At 36.1% G+C, this 25,996-nt stretch overlaps 1 protein-coding gene across 38 annotated transcripts in view; it reads right to left on the bottom strand.

Annotated features, from left to right (window-relative positions):
* Positions 1–686: 686 nt before the first annotated feature.
* NRXN1 (neurexin 1) overlaps positions 687–25,996 on the bottom strand; it is a 709,571-nt gene continuing 684,261 nt past the window's right edge. For 27 of the 38 annotated variants that reach the window (XM_072035416.1, XM_072035414.1, XM_072035413.1 and 24 more), the window contains 2 exons: positions 19,295–19,382; positions 687–4,079 (listed from right to left, as the gene is read on the bottom strand). In XM_072035416.1, the coding sequence (XP_071891517.1) occupies positions 3,772–4,079; positions 19,295–19,382 (396 nt within the window). In that variant the 3' untranslated portion in view covers positions 687–3,771. The remainder of the gene's footprint in view (positions 4,080–19,294; positions 19,383–25,996) is intronic. The other 11 variants (XM_072035420.1, XM_038175985.2, XM_072035426.1 and 8 more) reach the window with 1 other exon arrangement.

Below are 25,996 nucleotides of genomic sequence, written 5' to 3'. Positions count from 1 at the left end.
ATCCAAAAGCCTAACTCATCCACATTCAGTAATGCATTTAGACAACTTTAGATGCTTCCTTAAATCAGTAGGATTAGATGTTTGCTTGAAGTTAAGCTGTGAATTGAAGAGCCACACTAAACTGGGAAATACTAATTTAAAGGATTAGCTTTGGTTGAAATTTTGTAATTACTATGTAGAAATGTTTCTGAAGAATTGAAATATGTTAATTTTTCTATTAATTTTAAACCAACTTCTAGACAAGTGAAAATATTTTCAGTTCTATCTCTGTATCCCATTACCTTAACTTCTATCATATTCTATCAATGAAGAAAAAAAAAAGAAAGTGTTGGAAAAGGAAGAAAACTGTTTTTCCAGTCTAGAGGTGGCAGGGGAGGGGAATATCAAGTTCTACATTCCTGATTTAAATAAAATAAAAAATTTAAAATGAAGTGATTCTATGCAACAATGCATTAATATTTTCAAGCTTTAACTGGGCAAGTTGAACACAGGACTTGTAGAGTGTTTTCATTTAAGTGTACAAAGAGCTCTGAGGTCACTTTTTGCTGACATGAATGTCTATGCCACTTTCAATTTTTTTCACTGATTTAAGATGAACATACAGGTATCTCAGATCTAAGTGAAGAGGAAGAAAAAACAAAACAAACAAACAAAAAAAAAAACACAACAAAAAAAACAAGCCATCATTTGTATTAAGAAACATTTTTATTAACAAAACAGTAAATTCCACTTGCTTAGCATTTCCAATAATGAATAAATTGGCCTTGCAACAAATAAAAAAATCGTAAATATCTATCACAGAAAGCACTATAAGGTTAGGGGCATTGGGCCTCTCTTCGATGTTTTAGGGTTGAAAGTTTCACACATTATTTAGTGTTTTGTTAAAAAAGGCAACACAATACAGTCATAGAAATGAAGCCATCTCAGTCAAACAAATTAGGTTATTATTGAGAAAGGATCCAATTTTATGTTAGGTAGTTGGTTTATGTCTGTTTGTTTGTTGTTGCTGCTGCTGTTTTTAAACACAAAGGAATATTAAATTCACTTGCTGGCACTTCTGATACATCCATATTTGTTTTTTTTTATTATTATTAAATTACAAAATTAAAGAGGAAAAGGAGAACCTTCAGAAACGGTGTTAAAATTGTGTTTGCTTATTAGAGTAGTAGCAGATATTTTTTTTTCATTGATGTATGTATTTAGTTAAAGATTAATCTACCAAACTGCCTGGAAGTTGACCTAACTGTGCTATTTCATTAATGCAATCAATACCACGCAGAAAAGACAATTTCATCTCACCCAAACCATGTTCTTTCATGTCCGATCTGTCATCTGATTATTCTTGTTCTTCCACGTATCTTTAAGCACTGAAATCTTTCAAAAGTGACAACCAACTGGCTTTCAAATTCTTTCCTGCCTCCAACTCAAGTCTCTTGCTTCCAGCAATGACCTTCAGAATACCAACCCTGCCTTTCCCTGAGTACAGCTGTCTTGTAAAGGTGGGAGAAATTATGAATGCCATAGGTGAACAACCATCTAAGAAATGAGTTTTTGATGGATTTTGTGAACCTGTTCTCATTTCTCCGTAAATGTTAATGAAAAAATAATAATTTTACAAATATAACATAACACACCTTGATGTGGTTGACAACCTTCAAGAGAGGCATTTTCATGTCAGCTACATGTATTTTTCAAGTGCTCTGACTCCCAGATAGATAGCTGTACCAGTCTCCAGCATTTTTCATCAGCTGCAGTGAATAACACACAACAAAATGATTTGTGCCTGATGTTTAAAGCTAATTTTAAATTCCTTGTTCCTGTCTGTAAAGTGTGGGCATCTATATTCCCTCCCAGGAGGCCTTCCAATGATTTGGTTGATTTCAACTGAACTACCCTCTTTCTGTCTAATGTATTCCCTTTGAACTTCTTTGTAAATAAAATGTTACACTATGATTTATTGCTGTGAATCTAATGAAACAATACTAGAAAAAAAAATAACCTGAACACGTGAATTATAGCATTATATTTACTACATTTAACTAAAATGCTTTTATGTTTTATATATGCAAGAAAAGCTGTTACTTCAAAACATGATGAACTTATATTTGTCTAATTATGATGCCTTGCAATACTACACAATCAACTTAGCTAAAAGATTTTTTATGTGCCAAAATGCCCACCATTGAAAAGTACTATCATGCACCTCAGATTATTTCCATTTTGGAGAAAGGGGTAAATTCTGCAGTAGAATCAGCCTGGATTATAAAAATGGGTCTTTTTAGATCTTTTGCCCTCCGATGCTGTAGTAGCTGTTGTTAATATAACTGAATGTCAGATCAACACAGTATGATACTTCCTAAGATTCTCACGAAACTCATCATTCTCATAATTTTGTAAGAACAGGTTTCTGTAAGGCAAACCATGCTCTCCCATAGTGAAGCTCTGACTGGAAGCCAAAGGCCAGTGTAAGTCACTAAATATTTACCTAATTAATGAAAGTATATTTCTAGGAAAATTGGCTGTTCTGATCAATTTCATTGATGCATATCAGGAGCAAGAGATGGGGATAGGAAGGAGAAGAGAAATTACAATAGATATATATTTTTGCTTTCTAGTCCACTTCTTTCATACAAACTACAAGAACTTAATTGCAACAGAATAGAGGCTGTACAGGTAAGAAAAAAACTAGCTGACTCTTATATACATTCATACACGTTCCCCTTAGTATAACCACTACACTGTAAAATAAAGTAAAAAAAAAAAAAAGGAAAAAGGTCTGTGACAATTTATAATGGCTGCAAAAAAACTAAATTGGGTCTGTTGCTCCAGATGTCGTAAAACTCTCTATACCTAGCAACACTTATAACATTGAGTTTACCAAAAATGGCTGAAGAGCAGATATAGTTTGCATTTTCTATACAACAGGCTATAAAACATCACTTATCACAGTCCAGAAAGCACATATAGATGTGTTTTTATATAAACATATGTAATAACATATTAAGCGTGCATGAAAATTTCCCAATGATTGCATCTATGCCCTCTTGTTTCCTTTTCTTTCTTTTTTTTTTTTTTTTTCTTTTGTGGAAATGTGCCTTATATTCCAGATTTTGTTTGTTTGTTTGTTTGTTTGTTTGAAAATAAGGCCTCCATACTATTTTCCTCACAACCAGAAAGGGGCTTTTTGAAAGTATTTCTACATAAGTCTTCAGAAAAGCCAGCACTTTGTTTCAAATGCAAGTTTCCAATCACTGCTTCACTGCACCAGACGGCAAACTGTTTTATGTTTGCTTGTTGAGTCACCATATATAATGACAGTCTTCTCTGACAATAAGACTAACTTACTTCTCAAGAAAGCACTAGCACTTTGGCTAAATCCAGAATCATAGGTAGCTTCTTTTTTCTGTTTTTATTTTTTTTCCTTTTTTTTTTTTTAAATTTGTTTTGTTTCATATTGTGCCTTGATGTTGTAGTAATACTCCTTGCTTTATGAATGCGTGGTGCCATCATTGTCTTTCAGAACTGTTCCAGCAACATAAAGACAGGCAGAGTAAATGAAAACACTGTGGATGTTAGGGAATTTATCAGCTCCCGTTTCTGAAAAACAAGAGCACGAAATGCTTGTTTTTAAAAACAGTCTTTCCTTTCTGATTGCATTCCCTGTCTTTTGTTTTTGAATGTGCTTCATAAAAAGTAAAGTAAATAAGTTTGTATTATGTCTCAGATAAAATGAAGACTATTTCTATACAAGCGTTCTTTTAGATGTTGAGATCAGACATAGTACTCCTTATCCTTATTTTTCTTGTTTTTGTTGGAACTTTTAGCACTGTTGGGCTGTTTTTCCTTGATTACAGCCCCATTGGATTGTGCTGAGTTACTGATGTAGTTTCGACTCTCATCTACATGATACGATCCTTCGTCTCGGTTCCTGTACTTGTACATAGCATACAGGAGAATGAGGATGCACAGCGCTGCTGCTGCCACGATCCCAACTACCATGCCTGTTGTGCTGCTGGATTCACGAATCACCTCGGACGAGCCAGGATACTCCCTTCCTCCTCCTGCCCTGGTAGGATTTGCTGTAGGTAGATAATGAAATAAGGGAGAGGTTATTATTGAGTTTGCACATTGAGGAGTTAGTAATATCTACCTGCTACTATCGTGCATAATTCTATTTGCACTCACTTGGGTCAGGCCAAGTACCCTACTCCTAAAGCATTCAGATTCGCAGCCCATTCAATTTTCGTGTCTGTTAATGTGAGTAAACAGGAAGAGGACAGCATGGACAATCTAATTTTAGCCTTCAAAAGCATGATTTCTCCAAGAATTGTTACTAAACAAAGAATGTCTAAATCATCTGGAATAATTAAATTTAAATGCCAGAACACTAACATCTGGGAAGAAAGAATCTCTCCCTTCTCCTTTGGCTATCTTTTGTAAAAAAAACCAACAACGACACTATAGTACTTATTGTGAGGACAGTGATAATAAGACACACTAGCAAATGAAATGTGGGGGGAAAATCAAAATTCCCCATAATAATAAATGATAGCAACTAATAAGGTGTCTACAAATAAAAGGATCCTCAGCTATTCTTTAGCCTCCTTTCAACCAGCTTCTCAATTTCTCCTTTCCTTTCAATATTTTTTTCAAATTAATTATATTTATACTTTTATTTCTTTTAGAGTACCCTCAAGTCTACCATCTCTTTTGTAATTCACAGTCTTCCTTGAATATGGCTATGCTTTAGAGTACCTTTTCACTCAATTTCTCCCTTTCCCTCTTTTCTTCATTGACCAGATGTTCCTCCAAGCAACTGTATGTCCATAAAAAAACCTCTCAAATTACACTAGACAAGGATTCAACCTTATAAAAACCCACCTCTGAGGTCACATTCTGTTCTTTTCAGTTGTGATATGAACTGAACTGACCTGTGTCTTCAGACTGTGAAGTCTTCTTGATAGGAACTATTGTGTTGTCTGGCATATTTTATCTCCTTCCACAGCCATGTGGAATGAAAGCTAATTCCAAAAGGAATTTGTAGGCTAAATGCCCACAGCACACACAATGCCCGTGTATCTCCCATGATTTCCTTTACTGCATTTAGCAGAAGGAGGAGGGGAAGATACTTGTACAGAATATTTTTGAGCGGCAACAGGTGGGATAGATCTTCTATAACTTATGAAGTATTATCAACAAAAAATGAAGAGACTTGGGTCTATGCAGTATTCCTCTAATTATAACAGCATTTCCCAACCCCTGAGAGGCTGCGTACCCCAGCACAACCAGCTTTGGCTGAGCTCAGGAGCAAAAAAAGAGCAGTGAGTGAACCAAAGCTTCCCACTGAGTGGTGCAGAACACTTTCATTAAGCATCCAGGCTGGCTTATAGAAACCACATTTTAAATCATTATACATGGCTGAAAATGCAGTCAATACAATATAAATGTTAACTAAGAGTACAGCTAAACACTACTTTTACAATATATTCGTAATTTCAGCTTTGTCAGCCCTTGCTACAACCAGCATTTTAAAGAAGTGTATTAGAGAAATATCTTGTTTAAGGTGCACAAAGGCATATGCCCCACTGTCACTTTTCTTTTGCATTCTAGACGTAATAGGAAGACGATGATTTTAAGGATGCTACATTAAAGGTAATGCTACACAAACTGTTTTGTCAGACAACTGCAACGAGTTTGGGCAATCAAAATTAAAAGCAGCCACTAGCTACAGACATCCATAATTGGTCTATGAATAATAAAACAGTGAAAAAGCCTCGAACCCTGAAAAGAATGAAGCTCACTGCCCATCTTGGTATTACTCGTATTGGTGATTTGTGTTCTTAATGTTAGAAAGCCACTTCCTGACAGTTATCCCACATAGGTTCAAAGAAGGTGACATTTTATTTGGCTGCAATAACAGAGGCACCACAGTAAGATGCAGGAAAACTGTCATTTGTGTCAAACAGTACTTTAATTTTTTATTTTTTTTCCTCTGCAAGTTCTTAGTTAATGCAAGCTGATACAATTGGTCTGTTCTATGACTACACAAGAGATCTTGAAGTTTCGCTTCAGAAGGCTCAAAGATTTTTTCTCATTTCATGGTAGGTACCATCCTACTAAGAAATGGGGTCTGTCTCAAAGTAGTAACTGTATTAGATCGTGTTTCTTCATTTTAGCTATTGTAGTAAATGGAAATCCTTTTACACATAGGTTTTCATTTATTGCTTTATAAAAGACAATGCATTGTTTCAGAACAAAGACTCCTGAGTATTTCCAGAGTGAATTAAAAATGAGACAATGTTTTATCTTGCTGTACGTGGTTTCAGGAAATGAATAAAAGCAACTGAATGAATTCTGTCAATACCTGATGGACTAACAGCTGCTCTTTCTCTTTAAAGTAACAGACATTTGGGCCAAATGCCATCAACTAACTTTACAAATGATGTCCACTAAATGACGATTAACAGCTTGCTTATAGGAAAATAGTCTTTTAACATTGCAACCTGAAAAAAACAAGTAGGATATATTTTTCAACATTACCTAAACTCTCGCCTCTCACCTGATGGCAGCCTTTTATTTTTAAGAATATTTTCACAATTATCTCATTTATCCCATCTGTTTTAGGGATATTCAACTACATGAATGTTACTTAAACTTAGAACACTTTCAAAGCATCTGTTGCTACATTTGTTTGGACTTTTGTAAAAGGAGCAGTTCAGCAAGGAAAATTACTTCTTGCTATTTTTCTTCCATTTACATTAAAATATGCATTTAACCTAGCAGGGCCTCCTGAGACAAATGAAGAAGAAAATAAGAGGAAAGTTTTACAAAGCACATGGGTTTGTCTGTTTACATTTCAGGTGGGAAAGACTTGTGGAGCACATGCTATAAAGCAAGTGTCCGATCTTCAGACAGGGAGGGAAAGGGCACTAGGAAAAGGCCAGCCTACACTTCATCTGCAACCTGTGTAAATAAACAAGTCCCCAGACATCAACACTGCTGAAACATCTGCCTTTTATTTAACCAGGACCTTTAGTTGACTAAGACAGAGATATACTTAGGGCATTTACCAGCTGGATTTTTTTTTTTTTCTTGAAAGAGAAGAACAACTGCAGACAAGCACAACAGATTATATCAGTGGAGAGCAAGCAACAATTACCAGGTTACAGGAATCTTGCTCTTCACATCCCAACTCTTTGAGAAATGCATGATGCCACCCACTATCTTTGCAGCTGAACCAGACAGAGTCATTGGCTCCTGGAACGACAGCAGAGTGGTTTACCTATGGGTAAACCTTGGCTACTACTTGGTCACAGTCTCTGTTAATGTCCATAGCAGTAGAAATCCTATATGGAGTTTCTAATTTTAAATAAGAAGCTAGATATTCTGGAGGTGAATCAAGATTAAATATTAAAAAGATGCCAATATTTAAGACTGAAAAGTCACAAAAAAATTCTGAAACAATCTATACTAAATTGAGGATAGTTCAGTGAAGAACTACAGAAAATCATTAGGACCGTAATTATGCTCAAACCATGCCATAACAGTGAGAGGAAATACAAGTTATCTTGTGGTGCAAGGATCCTTTCTCAAAGCAACTGCTCTGAAGCACAAGTCTTCCTGTCAACAGCACATGAACAGCATTTTTGAATTGCCTCAAAGACCAGCTTAGAACAGACTGATTTTTAAAAGCCTATTCTACCACTTACAAAAAACTTTGCATGAAATAATAGCAATTGAACACAGTTTAACATTGTGTAATAATGGATTAGAAAGTTATTATTCTTGACTGTACTTCTAAAGTGGTTTAAAATTTAACAGGAAAAATCTGACTATTTTCAGTGCCCAGTTTTCATTAATACTGTGAAAAGAAAATTGGAATTGCAGGCTCCCATGGTGTTTGTGAATTGAAATTAGCAGACTTAAAAACAAAACAAAAAATCCAACAAAAGGACTCCAAATGTGTTTTCTTTACATTTATACCTTCCCACAAACTGTGAATAGGAAATTACTCACAAGACAAGAATGTTTAACTACTACATTTGCAATGAGGCATGAAGGCAATTATTTACAGGACACATACTAATTTTCACTCTGTGTGCTATCATTGTAGACCTGTTTGTAGTCAACTTTATGCAGCATTGTTGGATTCTGAGCATTCTGTTGGTGTCTGAGCTTACTGCAATTTCTAATTCTCATTTAAAAAAAAAAAAAAAGTCTGAAAAACAAATCTCAGTTCTTCCCCTGACAACAGGTGGGACAGATGCAGCCCAATTGCAAAATCATGATGAGCATTGGCTGTAAACTTATGCAAAACTATTCTGGTCCAAATACAGGGGTATCTCAGCCTGCTGCCTTCCTACCTGTTTTCACATGATTCTTGAAAGGGGGCAAAAACTGGCTCCTCAGGGGATGCCCAGCAATGACTCAGCTGTCATGGGAGGGAAGAAGTAGGAGGTGATTCCACATGCAGCTGCTGTAGCTCAGTGACAAATTCGCATCAGATCTGAAATGGTCTATATTCAAAAGCATGAATAAGCCCTTGTGAGAGAGGTACCACAAAACTAGCTTCATTGCTGTGCATGCAATGCTGCACTTCTTAACCATTGTAACACAATGATTAAAAGAGAATGGGAGCAGAGAGCTGCATACACAACCCACAGAGACATGGTGGAAAGGTGTGGTGTTTGTGAGCTGAGTGTTTTTGCCATCTTGAACTCACGCCAATGCATTTGCTCTAAGAAATTTATCAAATGCTTGCTGAGTTTGAGGGAGCAAGAAAATAACCTACTTTTGGAGGTGTTTAAGAAAAAAATATTACAGTAGCTGTTCTACTCTTTGATATGCAAAGCCAGATTATTTGCTTCCTAGAAATTGAAATCTTAAAGGTCCTTAGTAGGAAAGACATAATACATTAACATGCTTCTAAAGCGACACTAATTTAGCTACTATTAAAAGTAGTCTAGCAGCAAAACACCATCTACATGTAAAAATAGTAGCCCCTTTATTAAGAAGTAAAACATTCTCTTTTTGCACTGAATGTAGTTTTAACCTCCAAGTGCAGTGATTGGCTGTATATTGACTTCAAATAATTTACAAATTCTACCAGCTCCTTAAGGTTTTGCAGGTAGTTTTTTTTTTTTGTTTGTTTGTTTGTTGTTTTTTTTTTTTTCCCTGTAGTTGAGAGGTGGGAGAGTTGTTGGCTCAATCTTCTTTAAATGTCAAAATAAATCTAAAGGGAGATAAGTTGGCACAGTAGCAATTGATGGACCATGCCAAATCAATGGATTTTATAAGTTAATATGATCTGCAGAGCAGAGGGGAACATTTCATAGTTTGATAAAAAGCTTTTGTGAAAACATTTTCTGCAAAATTGAATTTAATTTTAGCCAAAATGGAAGATTTGAACCAATATATCACTTCATATATTTAGCAGTCTTCATCTCTGTGCTCTTTCTATGATTTTTTTTTTTTTGTTAACGTTTTCAGTTGTATTGCTCCTCTTTTAGCATTCCTTCCCTTTCAATATGGATGCTTTCTCCTTTTACCAGTTCAGCTGTCAGTCCTACTTTTCCCCACTCCTACATGTGACATTCATCTTTGCATCTCTGCTTCTTTCTTTTCCAAATTAAGTAATTTATCCTGTTTCTGTGTGTGTTCTGGGGAATCTCTGGTAATTTGTTACTTTGCTTCAGAAATTTTGACTGATCAGCAGTCAGTGGGTGGTCTAGATTTTGAATTGAAGTATTCCTAAATGGGAAAAAAATGTTCTTGCAAATAAAATAAGGAAGACTAAACAAAAATAATATACTACTACTGATAACATATTTTCAAGCTTGAGCTAAGCAATTCCAATTGTGGCAACTCAGTTAAGACAACTAAACCAGTATGTTAGTTGCCTGCAGCTCTAGCTCCCTGAAGTGTCAGATGAACACCCACCCATGTTACTACAAAAAAAAACAAAAAAAACACAAAAGGGCAAGGGCACTGGGAACACATTTTTGGTAGCAGCTAACTGTTAGATCATCTTCACTGAACCAAAAACTTGTGGGGTTAGTGACAATTACATTTGGGCCCCACTGAATTAAGTGAAAGCTTTGCTGTTGAGGAGGACAGCAGGTCCTTTGGAGGACCGAGGCTTCATTGCTTACTATTTTTCTTATAATTTCATTAAAAAATAAAGAAAACAAAACAAAACAAAACTTACCACCTAAATTAGGAATCAATTTTCTGCAAGGGAACACCAAAATGTCATTGTAAAGAATGAGGAATCTGATGGCTTGACCTACAGATCAAGGAACGATTCTTGCTCATGAAGTGATCTATAGATGCATATACCCGCATTCATCTTTGCAAACATGGGTGATTCCCTGAATGTTCTCACTTCTTCCATCTTACTTTTCCATGATCCCTTTTCCGTAAGATTTTAAAGGGTATGTTCACAATACCCTTTACTACTGTTTACACCAGTTTTCATTAAAACTATCCAAGTCTTATATCTAGACTACAGTTCTTAACCTTAGAAAAAGTGCAGGTTTTGAAACCTATAGGCCAGAATGGTATGTCAACACAGCAGAACAAGGTTTCATTCAAGTCTTTAGATAGTTAGATTGGAATAGCCTAAGGTTAGACTATTCTGGGTCCATTCATCTTCATTACAGGTTATTTTTGCCTTGAATTTTCTCTGCTTCCATTTATGAACAATACCCTTAGAGAATACCTACTTCTCAAACTTGTCAGGATTCACCTGCTACTTTGTAGGCTGTCAAATGACACACTAAAAAATGCAATGTTTATGCAGAGGTTTAAATTAGGTCTTTGCAAATAGCTGAAAATTAGCAGCTATGGTCCTACTACTATTTATGCAAGAGATAATGAAAATTCACTCTGCACTGATTGCTAGAAAACACCAGCAAAAAGTACTGTTCATCCTTATCTCTGTTGTCTGGTAGTGGGGTAAGCAACAGTCTTCGCTGCCAGCAGTCTGTTAACATGGTAATTAGTTGATAAGCTGCAGCTGGTATACACCAACTACTTTGTAACACCATATTAATTGAATTTATCAGGTACTGCAAATGGTTAGCTAGAAGCATAGAGTTCTGCTTAAACACTTGTGAGTTCCCAGTTTGAATGCAGAAAAAAATAAGCTGCAAAAAAGCTTATGAACAGAGTGAGTGCCCAGTGTCATTTAACTCAGACACATGATGCTCTGGCCTCTGACCCACTATCATGCATGCAGTACTGTCAGCATTCCCACTTCCTTAGCAAAATTGTATTTTCTCTGTTTGCTAGGGATGGCTGCCTCAGATTCCCATCTATCTAGTCCTTCCTCCAAACAGTATTAGAGGTAAAGCAAATTTCCTATAGAATGTTAAGGACCTGATTTTTAATATTGCTTTGTTCAAACTTGGTATAAGAGGAAGCTTTGGCATAGAAACTGAGCAATATAATGTTAATTCAGACCAGTGTTTTATCTATAAGCCTATTTGTAAAATATTATTTTTCTTCTAACGTTCATAAAGACAACGATGATAAAAAACCTGAGGAAAACATCTTTCCACATAGAGGTAAATTCAATGCATATGCATTACTGTATTGAGTTTACATAGCAAGGTTTTGGTAGTAGGGGGACTGCGGGGGTGGCTTCTGTGAGCAGAGCCCAGAAGCTGCCCCATGTCAGATCAGAGCCAGCTCCAGACAGCTCCAAAATGGACCTATTGCTGGCCAGAGCTAAGCCACTGAGCAATGTTGGTTGGGCCTCTGGGAGAGCTATGCTACAGCAGCTGGGAGAGAAGAGCAAGAAGCAGCCCTGCAGCCCCCAAGGTCAGTGTAGCAGGAGGGCAGGAGGTGCTCCAGGCAGGCAGCAGCAGTTCCCCTTCGGCCTGTGGAGAGGCCTCTGGTGGAGCAGGGTGTCCCCCTGCAGCCCATGGGTCCCACATGGAGCAGATCTCCACGCTGCAGCCTGTGGAGAAGGCCCCGGTGGAGCAGGTGGATGTGGCCTGGAGGAGGCTGTGGACCATGGAGAGCCCCCGCAGGAGCAGGCCCCAGGCCAGAGCTGCAGCCCTTGGAGAGGAGCCCATGCAGGAGCAGGAGGTCTGGGAGGAGCTGCCGCCCGTGGGGAAACTGTGCTGGAGCAGTTTGCTCTTGGGGGATGGACCCCATGGTGTGGAGCCATGTGGGAGCAGGTCTTGGAGAGCTGCTGCCTGTGGGAAGCCCACATAGGATCAGTTCAGAAAGGCCAACATCTTGTGATGTATTTTTTTTGTTTAAATTGCGGGAACATCTCACAGTGAATGCCATGAAAGCATGCCCTGATTTCTGTGGCTAAAAACTAACGATCCTTATAGATTTAAAACTTCCACAAACTACTTTTCATACATTAGGATACATGTACAGAACACTGGGATACAATTTTTGTGTAACTGAAAATCTTGAATATCAGTCTTTAAAATCAGGACTGCTTTGTCTAAAAGAACACAGTGATGAATCCAATTTTTATTTTTATTATTATTATTTTTTTTTTTTTGGTGTGTGTGATTAACAAAGCCACTGCATTAGCTGTTAACAAATTCCTTCTGTCTATGCAATGCTTTATTCAGTAATATTCTGATTTGCTTGATTTATTTCTCTCTTTGGAGTCATTCTGGACATATCTCCCTCTCCAGTTAATGCTGGAATAGTCTGTAAGGCCAGGTTCTTTACCTGAGAGTAGCAAAAAGAACAGGTCAAGCTACAGCTTATATGCTAGCAACAGTGTTTTCTGTAAATTTTTCTAAGGAAATTGAGGAAGATAAGTTTCCAAGAGTTTATGCATATCTATGTGGCAAGGTAGAGAGAAAATAAGAGAGAAAGAATACTAAATGGATTGTGACACAAATCATATTCCCCAGGTAACTCCAGCAATGGAATAAGACTATATTCCTCCACCTCTGTTTGTGCTGAATGAGAGTAAAAATCTGCACTCCTCCAGCCTCGCCCACATAACTGTGATACTTAGCTCTGACACGCTTGCTATTCACTTTCTGACTATCTCCTGCAGGGACTGTATGCTTGCCTTGGACTAAAATATCATTTCTACACCTAAATAAAAGGACACTATATTCACTTGCTACACATTTTGTTGTCCATGATCTAGACGAGCACTGAAAAATCAAGGAAGTTCCACTGAGGTCAATGGATATGACACACATAGGCATTTGTGAATTAGTGATGTTAAGTGCCTGGTTTGCTTCTCTGAATTCATATACCAGTCCGGATATCCTATCAAACAGGATCATTTGCTTCAGCTTTGTGTGTAAATACCTTCAGAATTGAGTCACAAACAGTGTTTTACATCTTTAAAAGAATGAAAAGTAACGTGTGCTACCCCACCAGGAACACTAAGTAATGTGCCCATTTTTCATGAATGATTGTTTAGAAAATAATTAAGTTTCATTGAACTACTAGAAACATTACCATCTGTTTTCATCTGTGCTGTAGAGATGTCTAACTCCAAATGAATGAGCACATAATAGCAATACAAATAATTATCAATTCATACATTTTTCTGAACTATCTTTTCATGTTGTATGCATACACCTGAAATATGGCTTTAGGTACTGCCATACAAAAAACAATCCCAGTATTTACACTGTGAATGTTTACAATTCATATACATATTATAGAAATGAAAATCTTCAACTTTAGCAAGAATTAAGTGGAATATGAATGCACTCTTAAACTTTATACACAAGAAACTCTGTTCATCAGTTGTGCACCAGTGGATAAGGTTTGCTATAAATTAGTACAGAGCTTTGTCTGATTTACAGAAATGGTGTCGATATTTCTCACCACTCATAGAGTCACTGATATTACACTGATAGAAAACCATTAAGGCTCAAGAAAAAAAAGTCAGCCTCTAATTTCCATCCATATTTTAAATTCTGATATGTTCATATCACTATGACTGCAATTAATACATCTTGGAAAGCATTAGCTTTAGATTAGAGATGTCATCTCTAGGCTTTGTATTAAAACTTTCTTTGAATTGAATATGTTCAGCAAGGAATGTATAGTGAGCAACAGCTGCATCCTGCCTTAAAGTGTGCTTTAAAAACAAAGTTTAAAATAATTTTATTTTGTTCATAAATCCCCTGTAGTAGATCAGGATACACAAAGGAACGATGTATGAGAGTATGAACGTGTAGACAACCACCAAAATTACAGAGAATCCATTTGAGAAATTAGAATTCTCTAAATTATTGAAAAAATATTTATGAGAATTAAAGACCCCCCCCCCCCCCCCTTTCAGCATGTGCCATTGTTTTCAGCAGCTCCCAACGTATACTGGCTAGGAAAGCTAGGACTGGCTAGAGAGCTACAAGTTTAGTCAGTGTACTTATGTTTCAATGATATGGCTGACAAAGAGTAGAGATCACTGTTGATACAACCAATTAATCATCATTTTTAACCTAATTTACTTAGATAATTAAAAAAATACATCTTTATGATCAAATTCTGATGAAAAATGCCATACGTGTAATTTGCAGTGACAGACAGGAAGACCTAAAACTGTTGTCAAAAAAAAAAAAAAAGGTTCATTTCACAATAAAAACATTTGGGAAAGTGCTACATTTGCTTTCTGATGATTTGGGTGGGGGCTTCTGATTTATAAAATTAAGTAAACCTAACAATTATTTTAACTTCACTTACAGGAAAATTAATGTATATTTGAAGTCTGTCAGTTCCTTTATTCTACATGCTATATGCATGTTGTAAGTGCCACTCTTTCCCAATTCTAACATTTGAGAAGTTTGCAAATAAAACCACGTAATTTTCACTCTATAGCAGTTCATGCAGACACATCTTTACGTATTTCAGCTAAGCATTTAAAGAAGCTGAGTCAAGGCAACCCAATGATCTTTCTAATACTGAAAATACATATAAAACTACAGGATAATTGGAATGAGGCACAAATATTCCCTTTTTGTCTCAAGCCATAATGATCACAGTTGCCCTGTGAACTGTATTTTTTTTTCAGGTCCTTGCACAACAGATTCAATGAAGTGTAGTTGCACAAGTAATACAGTAGAGTAATTTCTGTCAGAAAAAGAAAACTTCTAGAAATAAGCCATATTTCACAGCTCTGCTCATTAGAAAAAATAGGTATTAATTCAGGGACTAAACCTAAACCGTCAGAAAGTGTTTGAGAACTGTATGGTTCCTAGCCATCTCCATCTGTCCAATGCATGTCATAACACAGCAGGGGGACATACGCATGCAGGAAGCAGTTTGCATGCAAAATCCTGTAATATTCTGCTTAAAGGAAAAAGCCTTCCCCAGAATAGTGAACAACAGTCTCTACAATGTACTGTAAGAAACATCAAAAGTAGTGACTTGTCTCCTGTCTCTTGGCTGTACTGATGCTTTGCAGATTTCTGAACATTGCCAATTGTTGTCTGCAATGTAATATGCCAAGCCAGGGTATAGGAAATCAATACATGCTCAAAGATCAGTCTGTATCTATACTGTTGGTTCTTACATAATAACATGGGAAAATATCTAATCCCATTACTCTCTCCAGATCAAGAATCAAGGCTAAGACAGGTACCTAATACACCAGTTAGTATACAGCACTGAAATTTATCCTATTATTGCCCTGTTTCCCTATAGAACAAGTACAGGACAAGGTCTGACACCAATCAAACACTGCCCTGGGAAGTAGAACCCAAGAGTTGCCAGACAGGCAAATATTGATTAAGAGACGACAAAGTATTTATTTTGGTTGCAACACACGAGATTCTGTTGGTAAAGAGACCCTTGTCTGAACCTGACAAGTAGTTTGGTTACTAAAACACTATCCGTTCACTTTGAAGGTTGTCTGCTAATGCTTTCAAGGCTAGCAGATACCATATAAATGCTGGCTATGTTCTTTAAGAGTGCCAAATCCTCTACCCATCCCACTTCTGCCACGGCCATCTGGACAGGTTTTTCAAGCTAAATTCTAACTTAAAACTTGGTTGACTCCTGAGTTTGAGAAGGATTTAACTGTAATTTGCAGGGAAAAAAAAAAAAAAAAAAAAAAAAAAGCACTGTTTGTGTGCATGCTAAAACCTGTAAGATTTATTCCACAGTCCAGATTTCCTTGCCTTTAAACTCCATAACTTCACTTAATGTAGGCCAATTTGGATTTCTGCATTTTGAAACATTTCCATAGCCACAAAAGAGACTAGATAATAGCTGACAAATAAAATACCAGCCGGTATAGCTGGAGCAATTAAGCAGTGTAGTACACATGCTCACTGCAACTCAGCAGAAATCAGAGTTCTGTACAGAACTCAGGAAAGGCTGGAACAGCACTCCGAACATGCAGAATGGCAGTTTGTCCACCCGCAGTTTTATAGCTCTTCAGATAAAATCAGTAAAACATCCCAGGCTATCTTTTTATTGGACAGGTTTCCACTAGTAATTTTCATAACTTGTCTACAAAATGAAGAAGCTTTATTATTTCCTCTATGACATGAAGCTGAGGAAACAAACTGTTAATATTATTTTTAGCATTGCTATTAGTATTTAGAGTAGGAAAGGGAAGGTGAGGAGACTACGAAAGCAACACATGCTGTCTTACCACACAAAACATAATGCAAAGTATGTTGACTAAGTTTCGCATGCTAATAAATTTGTTATGACTTCATCCAATTATGGCATGTTAAGCAGTCACAATGAAATCTGCAATTATAATTTTTGTGACTTTATGTTCCAGACAAGTTGATGGGATTGCTGCTTAGCAGCTCCCAGTCTGGTCTAAGTTTTCATTTCCCATATGAAATTTGTTGCAAATTGCATCTTTCCCTTTGTTCTTTGGAAGATGGATGCACAGAAAGCAAAGCTTGTGGTGGCAGACCAAGACTTGTTAGCCAATACGAACTGTATTTATCCTAGAAAAGAAGCCCTATTTTAAGCATAAATCTTGTTAATCAGTACAATTTAGCTAATTAGTGATAGCTAATTTCTATGATTTATAGATCTACCATATTCAAATGGTTTGTTGAATAGGGTTTCCTTCTGAGTGGAGATCTTGGTTTAGAAATATATTTTGGGCAATCCTCATGTAAATGTACACTTATGGCTCTACCAATAAAAATGAATGGACTCTGGCCATCCCGTAAACGTATTCTTGCTAGAAAACATTGACCTGGGAGCAATGAGTGTGCTGCATGAGTATGCTGTATCGTCTCTTGTACTGGGGCAGATCCCCTCCCTGAATGACCATCAAGCAGTAAGAGCAGAAATCTAAAGGGATCTCACTCTATGGCCTTTCAAATGAAAATGTAATAATAAAATTAAAGATTTGGCCTTCTAGAAGTCTCTGTTAGGAAACACGAGCTTCACCGGTATCAGCGAGAAGACGAAGGAGTGGTTATGGGGAGGCAACTGGTTTCTGAAAAGGTTTAAGGGGGAAAAGCTAAACTGATCCATGGGAAGAATTTAAATGGAGGGACATATCCTTTTTCATCTCCCATCCCAAAATGAAAAGAAAAAGAAATAATCTGTCACTGTCAACAATATTATGTTTTCCTCGCTTAAGTTCCAGCCTATTAGGAGAGCATGGAGACTGCAGTATTATTCAGATGGTGCAGTGTCTTACTGCTACGGGACTATTTATTAAGAAAGCTTATTTTTAAGACTAAGTGAATAAGACTAAAACAGCTTACAGGGAGACAGATATGCAAGAACTTATGACTTCACCAACCCTTTTGGTTCGTGTTGTTTTAAATATGAGAAAAGGACAAGGCCATTGAAGAGGGAGGCAAATTAATAGCTTTTAAGAGTTGAGAGTGGGAGGACAAGTGACATTTTGATGTGAAGAATGACAGATAAAATGATCCAGACAATTGTGTTTATGGAGAACATAATTTTTGTGCCAATCCATACTTTTTTTTTTAAAAAAAAAAATGCAGTAGCAGTTGGGATCCAAGAAATGAAACAATAAAACTGTTCTCAAATAAACAAAAATGAGAAACGTAGCTGGGTGATGAATGGTACACTAAAACAGGAAAGCTAATGGCAAGGCTTTGCAGGAAGACTAATATTCACATTCCCCTCTAGACTCCAGTTTGGTCAGAAATGATAACATCATTACACCCCTCCCACAGCCAAATGTAAATGTATCTATTGAACAGCAGGGCTTGAGTTATCTAAAGCTAGAACACAATTAGCTTGGATGAGCTCAGAACCATATGAGCTACTGCAATGACATATACAGGAAAAGACATAATCTTATTGAACTCAAGAATTTGAAAATAAAGAAAAAACAGAAAAAAAATCTTGGAAATTAATTGCCAAGCTTTCAAAAAATGAATTGTCATCACAGTTCCCAAATATCTAGCTCATGATGTCTAGGACTTCTGCAAATGAAACATCTTCCTGAGAGATGCAAGAAATGTGTAAGGTGGGTGTATCTGGTGCTACTCAGGTGTAAGAATGTTCATTGCATCTTGTGGCAGTTTGGAAAACACTCTGAAACCTTTTTACTGGAAAGGATAAAAAACTTGACTCCAAAATATTCTCATCAAACCCATAAATATCTTGGTTCCCGGAAGAGCTCTAATGACACCCTGAAGGTCAATCAAAAATTGAGAGAAGTCATATACTTCTCTTTCACTTAAATTTAAATAAATAATATTTCCATGATTTTATTAGGTGTGTCACACCTAATAAAAGAACTCACACATCTGCATTCGAACCAAAATTTTCTTTGTCTTAAGGCTATATAGAAATAGCCCCTGCCCCCACTTGAGTCTATATATAATAACTTGAGTCTATAATAACAACTCAGGGTCTTAGTTATTATTTGCATTAATATACTGCCCAGTCTCAAATTTCACTGATATCTACTTTAACTAAATATGTTAGTACACAACAAATCTATCTTAATTCTTTTATTATTAAGTACTAACTTCTTAATTCTTTTATTATCAAGTACTAAGCATTAACAATTGCAACATCTTTCTGCTAAACGAAGGTGTCTCTATCATGACAACAGAGTTACAGGGGCCCCAGACTGCCTGTCCGAGTCCAGCCTTAGGTCCTCTGGTAAGCTATAACCCTGCTCAGATCATGACTACCAAAAATGCCTTCTCAGCCATTGTCTCTGACAAATATATGGCAAACTGTCCTTCTCCACTGACACTGCCATGTGTATAAAGGCCCAGATTCACCATATCCACACTATATAAGAAAAGACTGTCCCTCCAAATTTCTGTGGGATGGGAGCATGCAAATATGAAATAAAGTAGTAAAAAAGTTGACTAACCTAACCCACCTGAGCTCGGCTCACAGGGATCGATGTCCTCGTCATCACTGGGACATTCAGCTGAGGCCACCAGGATGTCATCTGTGGTCTGTGAAGAAAATAAAAGTCAAATAGGTATATTTTAATTGACTTAACATGTTCTAAGATTCTCACTGGCTTTCCTTGGATTTATGCAAAGCCCAGAGCATTCCAGACTTAATATTTAATGGCACAGTAACACTCCAACTCTCTGTTAATGGGACTTTGCTTTTCAATTTGCACATGTCAGTTTTTAAAGGAACTGTGTTAGATATCTGTTGCAAGCTCTTAAACATAGTATTTTATTATTATTATTTTTTTTTTGGTAAAACAGAAAGCAGAAGGACAGAATATGTATATTGTGGCTGCTGGTCTTTCTTATCTCCAGTGTCTCTACTAGGATATTACTGAAAACACTAAGAGCATTAAAATCTAGGTCAAAATATTGAACTGCCTGCAGCTGTTAAAACTATCAGAAATGTAGTGATGTTTTCTCCATTGATTGCACTTGCTTTCTCAGATACAGAGGCAAAAAAAAAAAAAAAAAAGGAAAAGAAGTAAACCAAACTGTCATTAAGTTAAAACCTCTATTCAATGAAAAGAAAGTCAAGGAAAAAAACCTGTAGTAAATACATGCAGTGCTAGAAAGTACCAGTTAAAGCATTCTGTTGTCTTGAATAAATGATGTGTTGCCCATGTGTTGAGGTCAGAGAGCTTCTGTCCAAAATTAGCTTGGACAGTTCTTCGTACAAAAAATATAAATAAACAAATAAATCAAGACAAAAGAGACAAATGATACAACCCAGAGCACTGTATAGAAAAGAAACTGGGGATTTCTATCTACTTTTTCTTATAGTGCAAGAACAAGAACATATTCAACGCAACACAGAAGCAATCAATCTGAACCTGATAAAATGAAATACCTCTTGCTCAAGTCACCTCTGAGAACAGGCATTTAGAAATATAATAAGAACATCTACAGTTATTAGGGGAAATAATAGCAGGGAAATATAAACTGTCATACCCCTGATCATTTCTCACGCAATTACTAATGAGGTTAAGAAGAAGCTTTTCCTATGGGCAAGATATTTCATAACTGCCCATTTCAAGCTTCCCTTCACCTCACTGATGGAAATACACAGAGAGAATAGGAAGATGTGACACTGAAACATGTGGCTAAGGATATAGATGGCAAAGAGCCATTCTTGATTTCCTGTTTGATATGTATTCCAACAGGGATATACAAATCGTTTTGCTCAATGTGAAATAACATTTTTAGATGTTTGTTTGCATGCATATAGGAGAAAGACCTAGAGTACCTCAAAGTTTTACCTCATCAGTTTAAGTCTGAACATGTGAATATTATATTTCTAAACATTATGGCCAAAGCTTAAACAATGTTGTTTATTATTATTCTTCTAACTGAAGTTTTAAAGCAAAGCACATTACACTAATAGGCTTTTCTTTGTCATGCTTCAAGAATATTAACGAACACATGCTTTCAGCATTTCTGTGGGGTGGGAAAGTGATACAGAAAAACATTCATTAGTATGTGAAATACAGCAAAGCCAAGCCTGTTATAATAATATTGTATTTTACAGGTAGAAAACTGAAGCATAATATAATGAAATAACTTGCTGAAGGTAATCAAAACGGCTATAGACAACAGCTATGTTTTGTTACAGTTCAATGCCATACTCACAAAAATCACCTTTCCTTATAGTTGGGAAGATTTATAACTAGGAAAGGCCACTCTGTAAATCTGTAAGGCTGCCAAAGTAAGCTGGCAGATTTGGAAATGATAGTTTAAACAAAATATGTTTTCTAGTTGTCCATTCTTTCTTGCAAGTAGAAAAACTGATATAACAGAAGTCAGCTGCAAACATCTTGAATTTCTAATGTCCATTTCCTTCCCCCAAAAGACAACCATTTAAGCTTAAAAATCAATATCTATTTAAAAATCAACCTCTGCTTGTGTTTTTTTCTGAAGTACAAATAAAAAAGAAAAATTCAGGTAACCAGCTAATAAAGCCTGCACATAAAAAGTTAACTCTATACTTTAAAAGCCACTTATAATAATAAAACATGAAAAAGTGCAATGCATCTAAAAAACGATTTCAATTTTGTCAGCAAAATCAGTGTCATATTTTTCCTTCTGCCATAACAATGGAGATGGTACTATTTTATGCAAGTACCATTACAAAGAAAGCATCATACGCGTACCTAACAGTCACAGCAGTAAATGATTTTCTTTAATGTCTACTGGTCTAACGGGAATTTTGTGTAAGGGTGCTTTGGTACATTCATTGATGCGTAAGTCTGTGACCCTTGCAACTTAAGCCAATTGAGGTGAAATGACCAGAAAGAGTTATAGAATGACTGCAGTGTCTCTAGTTATTCTTTATATAGGATAGTATAGTTAGAGTTTACATAAATTAACTATATTTGTTCAGTTTGCACTGCATTCAAAATTACCAGAAAATAACTACAGGAACATCATATGCTTTGAGTATGTTAACATGTGAAAGATACTTCCTTCAGTTACTTATAAAAGAGAGGTCAAAACTGTCTTTGTAAAGTGACACTAATTCCAATGTTATCTATGGACAGAGTGTGCACGCTTCTACAAGAACAAAGGGATGTTCTTGACAGATAAAAGTGTATGTACATTATGGATAAAAAGATGTGTATCTCCTTAAGTAAGTCTGAATATTGCATACCAAGAAAGACCTGATTCACGTCTCTGAGTGAAGTAAGATATGTTTCAAAGTCAATACTAGACATAAAAATTGATTTTGTTGCAAACAATAAAACAATTATCATTATTTGAATAAGAAGAGAAGGGATAAGATCATGTGATTTTTTTTTTTGTTTTTAAATTTATTTATTTATTTATTTTCCCCAGAATAAAGGCAAATGAACAAAAGGGAACCGAGATGCTGGTGACTAAACTACACATAAAAGTCATTAGACGGCTTAACACAAATTAAAATGGGATTAAGAATTCACTGAAACACTAGAGTATATAAAGAATACATAAGTTACAGAGATATTATGGGCTAGCTACCAGACCGCTTTCTCCATAAGAGCTTTGACTGACAGTAACTTGCACAAACAGAAAGAAGGATTTAGACCTAAGGGTATCATGCAGCCAAGGGGTACAGAAAAATAATGCAAGTCAGAGTAATATGTTTTATTTACTGCACATTATATATTCTTCATGCTTTTTAATTTGGATGGGAAGATTTAAAATAAAACAGTTTTCCTGAGTGAATTGCAATTGTTGCTAGCTCTATGGCTAATTTCCAGGACACGGTTCCAATAATTCTCATTAATTGAGGAGTTAAAAGTCAGTGGAAAATCCCTTATTTACAGCAAGTGACTAATAGGGTGAGATCCAACTGGTATTGTCATAATACAAGATCGGATTAGAATGTCTCATGGGAGACTTTTTTTCAAATTCCTTTAAGAAGTGATAATCTAGTTGTAAGAGATTGAAAATAAATAAATAAATAAAATAGCTGGTGCACAAATGGAAGGCCAAGCTGGATTTTTTTTTTTTTTTTTTTTTTTTTTTTTGATTCTATCTTCTTTTCTTTGTGTATTTTCAGAGCATTTCAGATTCATTCTGTGGCTGTGGCTCTACGACTTGAAATGCAGCCCACTGTAATACATGGCTTCTTAAAAAGTTGGACATCTGTTCACATTTAAAAAAAAAGGATGATAGGAAAAGCTTACAATTAATGTGCCAATATAAAAAATGGATAAAAATCACATTTTCTAAAGCTACAAGTCACTACACAAAGTGTTTTCTGATAATCATTCATGGTTGTGGCCCCTGCAAGAATAAATCTTACATCAGTCAGGTCTCTTAGCAAAAAATAAGGAGTGCAGGATTTGTCTCTTAGCCAAGGGAGTTGAAAATATCACCAATCTGCCACCCTGTCTGAGGAAGGAAATGCTGAATATTTCAAGAAAGCTCCTGGCCAAATAAAAAAATTATGCATGTAGTCATGGCTTACATAGAGGTGAAAGGCTGTAGCTGTGGATACATACCAAGCTGCCTCAAAGGCAACAACCGCAGGTTCAGTAGTGGTACCAGAAACTGCAGTTGTGCCCTTTGCATGCTACATCACTAAAATAAATAAATAAATTGCAAGTGAATAAACAATACAAGAAACTTATCTTTTGATTATTCAGTATTTGCATGTTGGTGTAAATATATGCTATCTTGTTCAGTTTTTATGTATGAAGCCTGTTAAACCTGCCAGTACCAGAGAAATGCGATCTAAAAATTAAATCGCCAATCTGAATCATGCATTCATTAACAGTATAATGGATCCTGCATATTTTCTCCTAGAAATCCACCAGCTTTCTTTTAAAGCATAGCACCCTACAGCTACCCTGAATATAGTTTATTCTTTTCTTATTCAATAATATACTTTATCCCATGAGAACTGCAAGTAAATTGAAATTATACAATAGTTAAAAACTGGTAGTCCTAAATTATTATATATGAATTATAGACAGCATAACCACTTGTGAATACTGTTTAAATTATTTTTGGATTAGAACTTCAGCTATGTAATCAAATCTATTCTTATTTATTTGTACAGCTGGGGCACTTATTGACATCAGCCAGGCACTGTTGTGCATGGTGCTAAAAGGAGCAGGAAGGAAAAGGCTCTGCTCTGAGTTTACTGTTTAATTTAGGGGCAGATGCAACAAGTGAGTGCAGAGGAAGAGAAGGGCTGGGCAAGGACACTACTGTGTCCTTGTCCTTGTCCTGTGTAAGCTTCAGCAGTGATACAGGTTAGCAGTGTACCTCGCTAGCAGATTCTCCAAAATGACTCTCCAAAACAGCAGGGTGGTCAGGAAGAAAGGAGACAGAAAACAGCCAGGCAGAAGCCTGGCCAAAGAGATACTGTGAACAGATGGTGCCTGAAGAGCATTGCCCAAAGAGGCTTCTTGGAGGAAACTGGCCATACTTAGAGCAGTGTGAGGAGGTGGTGGCAGCCCAAACATTGTGGGATGAAGCAGGTAGCACTGAAAGCTCTGTGGGGAAGGGATGGGAGCATGGACCATGGAAGTGAGAAATTAATGGTAAGACCAAGATAGTAAAGAGGAACTAGGTGGTACAAGGGGGTGGATATGTAGTTCATATAAACAGACAAATTATGTGAGGTTTAATGGGTAAATTAATTAATGACTGTTGATAAATGACTATCTGAAAACATATTTCAGATGCAGGACTAGGAAATTAAACATCCAGTTCTCCTCTCCTTTCCCCCAGTTCTTGATTACCAGCTTTGCTTAAATTACTTTTTTTTTCCTCCTGAAAAAGTTTATTCAAATACTTGCTGTTTAGTTCAGGTAGAATCAGCTACCACTGACATTTATATGCAGAGGTGTGCTTCAGCTAAGTAGAATGGTATGTAGCTAGAGCCACAGCACAAACAAAGGAAAAAACAACAGATACACACCTCTATATTCTTAATTAGCTGTGGCAAACTTTTATTAAAAAATATGGTTCATGTCATATTTACAGAAGGGAGCTTGGAAAAGTCATTTTGTACTCATGCATTGGACATATTAATTTCTGAGGCAGTGAGGGATGTTCCTAAAAAAAATTTAAAATCTCATATATATATATCCACATATTCCTTTTTTCCCCCCATTTTTTTCTTTTAAAGGAAGGATTAAAATAACCTAAACCAATGGCAGAAACCAACAGGGTATGAAAAATCACAAAAGCATTCATGTGGAAAAAAATCAAATTTTGTTTTTGGGACTAAATTAGCTACACAATTTTCTAGCCAAGGCTATGTAATATAAATTTAATTTGCTGTGTATGGAGCAGATTTGTATGTCTGGTTGTTGAGACAGTTGTAGTAAGAAACTCAAATACGTCACATTAATCAGTAGTACTCTTCAGCTAGCTTCTCCCTGGTGTTAATAAACTCCTAGTGCACACGGCAATTTGCTGGGAAAGATACTACAGTGATCTAGGAACAATATCATCTCTTAAATGACATGTCATTTGGAGAATTGCCTTTAAATTTGTATTTAACCTGCTATAGGTTAAACAAGTACATGTGCATCAATTACTGCTCATCCACACACATCAAGGAAGTATTCTCTCAGTGTCATGCTACTGAAAAAAAAAAAAAGTAATTTCTGGACTTGGACATTAAAATGCTAATATTTCTAATATTTTTTTGCAAGATATGTACTCGCAAAGTTGCTTTGTCATTTATTATTTTATTTTTTTAATGTGGAAAGCTAGCCAGGCAGCACTCTGAATCAATTAAAAAAAAAAAAAAAGTATTACTAATTAAAAAATAAACAAAATTTGGCCTTTTGAGGTCATGTCCCTCACCTCCTGCACCATATGAATAATGTTAGTTTCACAGATGTAGATTAAATAAAAATGCATTTATGTTATTTATGAATGTTTATTTTCTTGTCCCTTTATACAAACATACCAGGAGCTGCTGTCCAGAAAATTAAAGCAACTGGTTTTCCTCTCTGTTTCTATCCTTATTAGGCAACTACTGAAAATGTGAGCATCATTATTAATGATGGCCACCTCTGCCATATTTAAAGGACTTGAAAGGAGATCCTTAACACTGCACTCACTACATAATAGCAAGAACTATTCTGGACTTCCCTTCAAACAAGCTG

Source organism: Anas platyrhynchos, chromosome 3, assembly GCF_047663525.1.
Source record: "Anas platyrhynchos isolate ZD024472 breed Pekin duck chromosome 3, IASCAAS_PekinDuck_T2T, whole genome shotgun sequence".
Taxonomy (NCBI): Eukaryota; Metazoa; Chordata; class Aves; order Anseriformes; family Anatidae; genus Anas; species Anas platyrhynchos.
The sequence above is the reverse complement of the archived record's forward strand: the minus strand, read 5'-3'. Positions and strand labels throughout refer to the sequence as shown.